Source organism: Notolepis coatsorum (genome assembly GCF_963971535.1).
Source record: "Notolepis coatsorum genome assembly, chromosome: 8".
Classification (NCBI taxonomy): Eukaryota; Metazoa; Chordata; class Actinopteri; order Aulopiformes; family Paralepididae; genus Notolepis; species Notolepis coatsorum.
The window spans coordinates 89,261,595-89,273,927 of NC_140172.1; the positions used below are offsets into that span (position 1 = coordinate 89,261,595).

At 40.6% G+C, this 12,333-nt stretch overlaps 1 protein-coding gene across 1 annotated transcript in view; it reads left to right on the forward strand.

The window, feature by feature from the left end:
• LOC311232987 (1,4-alpha-glucan-branching enzyme-like) overlaps positions 1-12,333 on the forward strand; it is a 576,273-nt gene that overhangs the window by 415,161 nt on the left and 148,779 nt on the right. Inside the window, 1 exon segment of the mRNA XM_084319835.1 lies at positions 1,676-1,860. Coding sequence (XP_084175961.1) covers positions 1,676-1,860 — 185 coding nt within the window.

A 12,333-nucleotide genomic window follows, 5' to 3' on the forward strand; every position in this document is an offset into this window, starting at 1 on the left:
AAAAGTCTAGCATGAGCTCCAGGTGTTTCTAGGTGTTTGTACACAATGTCCAAGATGAAGAGCATAGCGTCCTCCACCCCTTTACCTGTCTGATATGCGAATTGAAGGGGATCTAATTTACCCTCTATAAAAGACATAGTAGTGTTTTTTAAAAACGTCTCAAAAACTTTCATTGCTTGATTGATTGATTGATTGAAAAGTTTATTAACAGATTGCAGAATGGGTACAGTACAGTACAGCTCAATACATACAATTGTTAAGGGGATGCAGACCAGAGAAAGACTTTCGTCTTGTTTACATCAGGGTCCCCCATTTTCAATTCATCATAACATATATGACATACATGACATACAGATAGACAGTACTGCTACATCTATACATTTATGACATATCAGATTTGCAAATACAGTACTGTTTGTGATACAAAAGTGTCCAGAAAAAGAGTGTATATACATTTGGCGTAGAAACTGTACATTGGAGGAGGTTGGGTGGGCGGGGTGGGGTTGGGTGGGGTGGGTGGGTGAGGGCTGTACATTGGAGGTGGGGGGGGGGGGGGGGGGTTGGGTAGGGGACACACACATTTTACACTGTACATTGGAATACTGACAAAGCCTTACTTGGTCATTTACTGTACAACTAATGAGGTAAGCGCCACTGGTCTAAAGTCCTTCAATTATTTTGAGTCTTTTGACTTAGGGATGGGTATGATGGTTGACGTCTTCCATAACGTGGGGATCTGACCTAGATCTACACACATCTGGAAGAGTCTAGAAAACACCCAACCAAGCTGATCAGTACAGTGGTGCAGGGTGCGCCCGCATATCGAGTCCGGACCAGCAGCTTTTCTTGGTTTAACCTTTTTAAATGATGCTGATACCCAATCTTGGGAAATAACCATTTCATTTTGGGGTTCCAGGGAATCCATGCATACAGAGATATTCTCTAAAAAGTCAGAACTTTCAAAGCGGCAGAAGAAGGAATTAAAAGTGTTTGGCAAGTCAGTGCTATTTACTCCTCTAATAGTAGTGGATTTATTCCTCCCAGTATTAGTGTTTGTGTTTATGGAAGCCATGTTCTTTATACATTGCCATGCGGCTCTGAGGTCTCCACTGCTATATTGAGCTTCTATCTTGTCCTTATACATTTGTTTGGCCTTCTTAATAGCAATACAAACTTCTCATTACTATTATTACTATTATTATAATATTAATAACTGTGTCACATTAGCACACCCCTACTGGACTAAATACTTGCATAAACAACCAAACATACCTGTTCATACTTCACTGACTCATACTCTTTGCACATTTGCACAGCCCTGGACTATTCCTATATTCCTATTTTATTTTATTGTACTATATTATATTGTGCTATATTTAATTTAGTTTATATCCCATTTAATAATATTCAACCACTTTATTTACAGTTGTACAGTCCTGGCCTATATTTTATTGTATTCCATAATTATATTATATTCTATTGTGCTTAACTTAGTTCATATTTCATTTTTACCTTACTCCACCTCTTTATTGTATTATCTGTCTGTTAATGTCTGTCCGCCAATGTCGCACCAAAAACGACCAAAGCTAATTTCTTGTATGTGAAAACTACTTGGCAATAAAGACCTTTCTGATTCTGATTATTATAATACATGCTCTCTTATCTCACCCTGTAGGTAATGAGTTTGGCCACCCGGATTGGCTGGACTTCCCTCGCAAAGGTAACGGTGAGAGCTACCGGTACGCCAGACGTCAGTACAACTTACTGGACTCTGATACCCTGAGGTACAAACAGCTGTATGCCTTCGACAAAGATATGAATCATACTGAGGACAAGTGCTGTTGGCTCTCCTCCTCACCGGTAAGATGCACTTCTCTCCCTCGACATACAAAAGTCAAGCCAACGCACTTATTTCACTCTCCCACATGGAATCTCAATGTCCTATTTCATTATGATATTACTGAGTAAACAGAGCACTGCTTGACGGGTGAGAGGGGGGTAAATGTTACTCGCTCTCATTGAAAACAAGAGTTATATTAACATGGCCTTTTGTATATCGCAACATTAAAAATGTCTTCTTTTGAGATATAGTGATTGTAAAATCAGTCCATACACATTATATCTAAGCCTTGTTTTTTCATTTGCAAAACATACAAATCTCAAAAATCCCTGCTGACCCCCTCCTCCAATGAGAAGCTCTGTTTATGATGATAACATCAAAGTCTGTCTAAAGAGAAGTTGGTTTATTCTGCCACCATATGGTTATGGGTCTAAGTGTAACAAGACTAACTTTTAAAAGGCTACATCATTTTGGGCACATAACTCCTTCCCCCCATTACCATGTGCCAAATGTATTTGGAGAAGATTCGTCACAAATTTGGGAGTCATTACAGATTTTTCACAAACTTGGTGTCAAAGCACTAGCACCGGTGTTTTTTGGATTTTGAGATATTGGAAATAGACATTATTAGATGTTATTATATTAAATAATTATATTATTCTATTAAAGAAAATTGATATTCTCCTTTGGTTCATTACAATTTACTCAAGCTTAGTAACAGACACAATATTTCTGACACTGGGAATACAATATATCCAAATCCATAGATGTCCCTAGATACCAAGAACATGCAAATGGACCTTGTAGAAGTGGAGCAATCCTCCATTTACTTAGGTATGTATTTTTAGGCAAATTTAGGAAAATATGACTAGGGCTCAACACTTTCAGCGCCAGCCGTTTTATCCATCTCTACCGCTAGATGGCCGCTTAAAATTGTCATTTCCGTGGTGTTTCACTATGTTTGCAAAGCTGTGTGTGTGTTCTGTATTATAGCTGTGGAGACAATGGTGTGGCTCATTTGACAGACACTACTTGTAGTGCAACATGGACATTTCTTTTTGTTTCTACACACTGTAGTTTGTAGTTTATTACACGCTAAACATCGCGCATTTCCAAGATAATTTTCATAGATCGCGAAATAAAACGTGTTATGTGCAATAAGCCCGAATCGTTCTGATTGATTCCCTGAACCCCCAAATACTCCCAAATCAAAGGTATATAACATGTGTACCTTCGCAAACTATGTTTGCCGAGCATGTTTTACGTCCGGTGAGACACAGAACTGTGATCGTTTGAAAAACACGTTTCAGGTTCAGTAAAATAGACATAGAATATACCTTACCTTAGCCAGAAGGTGGCGACGGAATTTGGTGACGGAATTTCGAGGCGATCAATGTGAATCTGTTCAAGCGGGAGGAGGAGCCCCTACCAAAAAAAGAAAGGAAGACGTGTATGCACGCCAATGCAATTCCAGTTCAGACACAGACGATACTGCCACCTGGTGATATTCGATCGGCATTGCAATTCCAACTTATACAAACGACCCAGGGACGGCTAGAATGACCCGGATGATAATTTAGAACGGGGATCAGAGGAAAAAGATCAAAGGATTTAAAACTGTTATATTACGTGTTTGGCGCTCAACCACTGGCGAGCAAACACGTAATATTACGTGATTGGCGCAGAAAGTGTTAAGAGGATAACAAATCCAGCGCCAAAAACGCTGTCCAGCGTTATTGCCCGCCATGCGTTGTCTGCCAGGATCGCTGTACAGCGTTTTTGAGATCAATATTTTATTATATTTTTTTTATTTTTTCGCAAAACAGGAAGTGCCATCGGTGCATCGAGGAAAGTCCTCCGGCAGTCACATCTCGTTACGGGACTCCCGACACACACTATAGTACATATGGATCGCTTTCTAAACTTAATAATCTATATGATTTTGGCGTTTATTGCGCCATACAAACCGGAAATGGACCTAGGCGATCAGCGTCGTATAATTGGGATCTTTCACCGCCAGTCTTATTGGCCCACGGTAAGGGGAATATAACGTTATTTTCAACCCGTTTCCTTGTTTGTAATCAGTCTGATCAATATATCCACCCAACCTACATAAAGCAGTTACTGATGATCAAGGAATTATAAACGACCCCCCCCCCCCTTTCCTTCACGCATGATGAAGCATAATGTATACCGATCATATACATTTGAATTTTTTAATATAGCGTGTATGGGAAAGAAACGGCAATCGATAATGTATGCATTTGGGCCTATAACTAGCGTTTTTGGAATTACAGCAGAAAAGATTAAAAACATACTTATATTCTAGAAGGTATTAACACAACAATGTATGAATGAAAAAATATAACGTTCCCACATCCTGAACGATAGATAATCGATGTTGAATGGGCCATAGTAATGTCAATATAGCAATACAATTTAAAAAGTTATAGCCCTGCAAAGAAGGTAAACATCTCCATAGGCTTTCAACGGTGGGAGAGAGGGGTATGAGATGGGCACAATGCCCGGCGCGCAAAGTGTTAATACCGGGACATATTGGTGTTTTACAGATATTTGTTGGGACTCAGAATACACTTGAAACCGGGACAATCCTAGACAAACCGTGACGTCTGGTATAAGTGTCATCACGTCAACAGAGTCAGGGATTGAAATGAACAAGGCTAGGAAAGCATCAGTCTTTTGCCTTAAGGAAAAAAGTTATTGAAAGGTGTTATTTATCCTATTCCAATCGAGTGGGATGTTGAGACGTTCAAGGCCATTGGAAGCGGTTGTCAGGTGAGAGGCGTCTGACACGTCTGGTACAACAACAATGGGCAGAGAGAACAGAGCTTGTCAGGGTTGCTTGTGAGTTTTGAACAGGATTACCATATTGGTCTGAATATCAGACGACCCTGATTATAAAACGACCAAATCTAGTTTTTATAAAGATCTATAAAAAATCTTTTTATTTTGAAGCATTGGTTAGCTAGTAGCAACAAGACATTTTGCAAGCAGCTGAGCTCTCTGAGTCGTACAGAAGACACTGTTTTATATTTTTTTTTATTTATGAAGAGAAAGTCGCACTGAGAAATATATCATTCACTAGATTTAATTGTTCATCTGTCACAAAACGTAAAAACATAAAGTGCCACGTTTTGATATATTGAGCTTTAAACTTTAAGTAAATTTTTTTGGAACTCACAACATGCAACCTAAAACCCCTTCCTCTCCCAAACCGTTCCTACAATTGTTTTATGTTGCATGATGATCATGAATACATTTATTATGTATTGTATTTGTTATGTTTAAATAAATTTACTATCAAATATAATATACTCGTCTGACTTCATCTGGTCTTTCCAAATACACACACGCACGCGCACGCACACGCACGCACGCACACACACACACACACACACACACACACAGACACACACACACACACACACACACACACACACACACACACACACACACACATACAGAGAATAGGCGAGTCAATATATGGTTTAACCCCAAAAAAATTTATACAAAAGGTTTTTCAATGGATTCTGGTAGTATTGGGCGTGCTAAATAACATACTAAAAGTCGACCAAAATCGACCTTTCCGAAAGCCGTCATTTCCAAGATGGCGTCCCAGATGGCGCCGGGGCGAATAAAATGGCTATATCTCAAATTAAGAAAATGGTGCAAAGGATTTCTCAACTGATTCTGGTACCTCTGGGCATGCTCACTAACATACTAAAAATCTAGGAAAATACACCTTCCAGAAAGGCTTCATTTTCAAGATGGCGTCCAAAATTGCGGCTGGCCAAGCTTAAAATAGCTATATATATATGTCAATATAAAAATTATATAAATGATTTTGTCATTTGATTCTGGTACCCCAAGTACCCCTAGACATACTTAGGAACATACTAAAGTTTTAGGGAAATACACCTTCCGAAGAGGCTTAATTTTCAAAATGGTGTCCAAAATGACGACTGGGAGCTTAGAATGCCTGTATCTCAAATGGGAAAACATTTCTAAAGGATTTATAAACTGATTCTGGCACCTCTATACATTAATAACGAGCAAAATATCTAGCTAAATATATCTGCTAGGAATGCATCATTTGCATCATCAAAATGGCTGCCTGTAGCTTATTTTGGCTAAAATTTAAATTGGTTATTATATTCAACCTAGAAAGCTGGCTTTGGTGTTGAACACAAAATAAATTACCCACTTATTGTGGTCTTTAGGCCTACTCATCATCATCTTCAGGATCCTCTGGGAGAAACTTGTTATGTGGATTGTCACATTCATGAAGTTGACATGGTCCACAGACAGTAGTACACGGTAGTCCATATTTTCTGCATGAGCAGCGAAGTGTCTTGCAGGCAGTGGTACAGTTACAATGAATGACCTTCAAGAGACTGTCTGGAGCAGCATTCATTGTTGACATGAGTGGGACAAATCTATTGTCCTGCAGTTTCCAGCCCCAGTCTAGAGCATCTATACCATCATCTGTTCCCATCCAGACCATGACCTGGTAGTATGCTCTACGACAGTGGAATTTGGTAGCAGATTCAGTTGGTGGTAGACGTTCAGGCGTTACCGTTGATGAAGCTGAGACAACCTTCTTGCTGAAAATGTTATATCTCATTTTTGCAAGCGAATCTGTGCACTTTCCACCAAAAAAGATAGCCATTGCTTGGCACCCAAGGTCATCGATCACATCTGTTGTCTGGTTTGGTACAGTGAATGCATTGGCACAAGCCTGAAGGACAGGATCCCCTTTTACAAGTTTTTGGAATGCTGTCTTTTTGCCAACTCCGAAGATCCGGGAAGTTGTGTCACAGCCAGTCACAGCATGGATGAACAGCAACTGAGAACACACATCCTGTCCGAGTACTTCTTTCAAATGGTTTATGGCGTACACTTTAAAACTGCCATCAGCTTTCGACTTGTCTGATCTGAAATAAAGGCCCTTGCTATCTCTCTGTGCATAGTAAAGAAGTAAGACGAGGAGATCAGTATCTTCTCCAATCAGCGTCGTGGTGTGAAGAAGAGATGATCCCACTGCGGCCCTTACTATGTCTACATCAGCATCTCCAAGTGAATTGACCACAGTGCAATCCCGTTCTTTCAGTTCATCACTTATCATGTGGATCAGTTTCTGTTTATTCAGATCTCTTGACAGGAACTCCTCCTTCTTACCTGAGAACTCTGTCTCAGCAGTGAAGTTGACAATGGGATGAATATTGTTTCCTCTTCTTTGATGTGTGTTGTCTTTAATGGATGGCCCATCCTCATAGCCATCAAACACAATGGTTGTAGCTGAGCCATAATGTTGGATGGTGAAGTCTGCATATGACTGTGCAATTTTACCATAGCTTTGTCCGTGCTTCCATTGTATTCGGTGAAGGAGTGAACCACCATCAAGAACATAATGCTCCGTTTCTGGTACAGAATCTAGGATTGCATCACTTGCATGATCACAGATCGCGTGCGCTAGTTGTGGTTTATCAGCTTTGTGGAAGACGTTTCCGGCTTCAAAGAGGGCAGGAGGGAAAGGACTGAGTTCGTAACACATAACCTCCTCCAATGACAGCTCTCCAGTTTGGGAGACAATAAGGAAACGTTGAAAAAGAAGTGCAGAATCAATGATTCGATCAGGAGCAACCTTGATAGACGATTTTTGTCCAAGGGTTATGGCTTTATCCTTTCTACTAAATGAAAATGTGAATGCCGGCTGTCCGATCATTTTGTGCATGATGTTGCGTCCAACAGAGTCATAATCATGCACGTTCACTCCATCCTCAGCGACAACACCTGTATCAACATTCCTTAAAGTAGAGTCTGGAGAGAAAGGTGAACATATAGCAAGTTTTGAAGTGATCTTCTCCAGGTCAGCAGCATCCCTTTTCATCCTTGCCTCTGTTGAATCCTTGTGCTGTTCTGATGTTGTGTATGTCTGGTTTGAGAACTCCTGCATTGCGGTGTTATACTCTGATGTTATGCCCTTTGACATTGTCCAAAGGGATCTCTGATTGTCGGTCATTCCACTTCCATGTGTCATCCCTCCTGTAGTCTTCAATGACCTCATCAATGTTGTTTCGATTACAAGATCTGAGCTGAGGCCTGCCCATGATTGGCTGCTGCGACGGATAACATGAAAACCCTTTTCAAATTGTCTGAAGACATCTGGGTGGTTGATGTGAAGCTGACTCATCTCTTGGACATAAAAGTGTGCTGATTTCAAGTAATTGTAATGCCCAGCCGCAGCGAATATCGGCATGCATTCAGAAACAGTGCGTAGGTGCAAAAGCCAGGAACCTGTGCGATCTGCTGTTATCAGTGACCTAGCAACTTCTAACATGTGTTGGTAATTTAGCCACAACTGACTAGTTTTGGATCTAGCACACAGTTCCATCTTCCTTTTTCCCAGCTCTTCATTTATTGTAATGAGGGTCTCTGATGTGAACACTGTTTACAATGGCATTTCACCCTTAACTATTGAGGTATACATTGCTTCAGACTGTTCAACCATTGCTGCAAATTCATGACTATCATCTACCATTTCTGATATTATCATGCGGTTAAGACATTTGTCAACCAGAAGATGGCCACGGAATGCTCTCTGAACTGATTTGCCTGTCATCATATGGGCTACTGAGTTCTCCCCATAGACTACCCCTAGAATATCCTTAAGTCCTGTACCGTCCATCAGTGTACCAATTGCTCCTAGCAAATTCATAAATGTGTGAAATCCTCCTAGGAGCAGGACAAAGGACTTGAGGTGACTGCACTGTGGTGAATCTAGGATTATATCTGCTGCTTTCCAATATAGGGGTTGGTCAAATGTAACTACTGGGGCAAGGTGGTGTTTGGATGCCAGACCACAAATGAACTCCAGTGTTGACAGAATGCATGTTTTGTCTCCGGAGTACATGTCTATCATTGGTAAGTATCTCACTGAAGACTGCCCTGGATGTTCATCTACCTTATGAATAATGTGCATCATCCCCTGCCAACCAGGTGCAGGCTGTTTGAAATTGAACGATAACTCCCAAAGCAGATCAACCATCTTGTTACATTCTGCGAGTCTTGGAAGTTCTTTAAATGTGGTGTCTCTGCAAAAGTGTTTGGCAAAGTGATAATCTATTATCACAACTTTTGACCTCTGCACAAGATTCAGTTAATTAATTCTGAACCTCGGAATCCTTTGGTCTGTCTTCTGTCCTGGTGTCAAGGCAGCTATCATGCCCATCCCATGAAATGTCCCTTTCCCATCAATTGTTAGAATATTATGATCTACATTGTCTGCAGCAAATAAGACGGTCGTGTTCAACACATCAATATCCTTACCAAGCATGTTTGGTGCAGTACAATTTCCAGCATTCATTTCAAACCTCTGCAGTTCAGAATAGGAAGAGCAGAATCCCATCTTATTCAGCATATCTACAATGAACCGAGACCGGTTTAAGTGGTGCATTTCACCCTTAACTATTGAGGTATACATTGCTTCAGACTGTTCAACCATTGCTGCAAATTCATGACTATCATCTACCATTTCTGATATTATCATGCGGTTAAGACATTTGTCAACCAGAAGATGGCCACGGAATGCTCTCTGAACTGATTTGCCTGTCATCATATGGGCTACTGAGTTCTCCCCATAGACTACCCCTAGAATATCCTTAAGTCCTGTACCGTCCATCAGTGTACCAATTGCTCCTAGCAAATTCATAAATGTGTGAAATCCTCCTAGGAGCAGGACAAAGGACTTGAGGTGACTGCACTGTGGTGAATCTAGGATTATATCTGCTGCTTTCCAATATAGGGGTTGGTCAAATGTAACTACTGGGGCAAGGTGGTGTTTGGATGCCAGACCACAAATGAACTCCAGTGTTGACAGAATGCATGTTTTGTCTCCGGAGTACATGTCTATCATTGGTAAGTATCTCACTGAAGACTGCCCTGGATGTTCATCTACCTTATGAATAATGTGCATCATCCCCTGCCAACCAGGTGCAGGCTGTTTGAAATTGAACGATAACTCCCAAAGCAGATCAACCATCTTGTTACATTCTGCGAGTCTTGGAAGTTCTTTAAATGTGGTGTCTCTGCAAAAGTGTTTGGCAAAGTGATAATCTATTATCACAACTTTTGACCTCTGCACAAGATTCAGTTAATTAATTCTGAACCTCGGAATCCTTTGGTCTGTCTTCTGTCCTGGTGTCAAGGCAGCTATCATGCCCATCCCATGAAATGTCCCTTTCCCATCAATTGTTAGAATATTATGATCTACATTGTCTGCAGCAAATAAGACGGTTGTGTTCAACACATCAATATCCTTACCAAGCATGTTTGGTGCAGTACAATTTCCAGCATTCATTTCAAACCTCTGCAGTTCAGAATAGGAAGAGCAGAATCCCATCTTATTCAGCATATCTACAATGAACCGAGACCGGTTTAAGTGGTGCATTTGCACTTCTAGGCCAATTTGCAAAGGGGCAAGGACAGCTCGTGGTCGGACTGCCTGTATGATTGCATGGCCAATACTAGCAATTTTCTGCTCTGTCTCTTTACCGACAAACAAAGCTTTTAACACAATGTGGAGTGATTGTGGAATATAATCAAGGGCATTCTGTAGTTTTAGTGTCTGTAGTCGGGTACTCATTAACAGGTGGAACATTAGTCATTATGTCACTTTTTATGAGTTTTGCAGCTGTTTCAAGTAAGTGTCTCTTCTCAGACTCTACATCACTGTTTTGTTTTGTGTTGTTATAGTAGGATCTGAGTATGTCTGATGTTTTCTCTCTTAGGCTACGTTTAGACGAGCGTTTTGGGATGGAAGTCTGAACAGAAACCGCAAAAGTCGTCTTGCGGTTTCACTTTTAATTTTGCGTTTAGACGAGCGTTTTGGGGTGGAATTCTCCGTGCAGACGAGGCTGTAACAACTCGAGACAACGGAGCCCCGCTGTCACACGATTGGCGCATATGTCACATGACGTGCTGTGAAGACCCGCCCTACTCTGCCTCTGATTCGCAGAGTGTGGGTGGGGAATGTGATTGGACCAAAGCAGAGTCACTCACAGACAGTGGGTCCAGTCATAATAGTTGTGATAGCCGCGGGACAGATTCTTGTATATTTAAAAGTACTGCCAATGTAGCCTTCAGGTGATCGCCATGGATAGAATCAGACATGCTTTGTTTACGCTTCTAGGCTACTGGCGCATGCCTGTGATGTAAGCAGTAGGCGCGACGAGAGCCTTGACGACCCTTTCGTCATCGTTTTATGCGGTTTGACAGTTTAGACGAGAGCGCAAAGGTTTACCGTTTCTAGGAATTCCACCCTGGAAGGTGGTCTCAATTTTTTACGGTTTCATCCCGTAAAAACGCTGTTTCCGTATAAACGAAAGGCACATCTGAAAAAATATTTTTGCGGATTCACCTGCTAGCGTTTCCGTCTAAACGGGGCCTTATTGTAACAATACAATCCAAGCCATCTCCTTCTGCAATAAATATGCTATTTGCATATCATTGCATCAGCAATGTTTTTAGGTATTGATTACTATATGGGATGGAATATATTTTATATATATATATATATATATATATATATATATATATATATATATATATATATATATATATATATATATATATATATATATATATATATATATATATTATATATAGTTATATATTTTTTTCTATTGAGATATATAGCCATTTTAAGCTTGGTCTGCCGCCATTTTGGACGCCATCTTGAAAATTAAGCCTTTCTGGAAGGTGTATTTTCCTAGATTTTTAGTATGTTAGTGAACATGCCCAGAGGTACCAGAATCAGTTGAGAAATCCTTTGCACCATATTCTCAATTTGAGATATAGCCATTTTAATATCTCCACTGCCATCTGGGACGCCATCTTGGAAATGGCGGCTTTCGGGGGGGTCGATTTTGGTTGACTTTTAGTATGTTATTTAGCACGCCCAATACTATCGGAATCCATCGAAAAACCTTTTGTATCAATTTTTTTTGGGTTAAGTGCTTTTTTTTCATAGATTGACTCGCCTAGAAAGGGAGAATGCTCCTTCCCCAGTCCCCATTCTGCTGTTCTCTCTATGGCTCTGATCAGGGTTAGCTTACGCTAACGTAACGCTAATTTCGGTCGTTAACGCGACGTGGGCATAAAGGAATGGCGAGGATTGCAAAGCATGTTAGATGCATTTGATCCGTTGCGGAATAAAACAGCAGGGACTTGTTTTTGGTCGCAAAATAGGCACAGCATGTAGCCTTGCTCTGTCTACACGCGTTTCAGATGCTACTGCTGTGCTGTTGAGTGGATACGACTCTACAAAGGATTTTCAAAATAAGAGTATCGCATTATGAACCGATCTTTTTACGTTGCATCGATCCTATTCTGGATCGATGTATCGTCCCACCCATAGTGTATACAGTACAGAAGTCAATAGTTAACAATTATGGTTGCTGCTAACATTATTA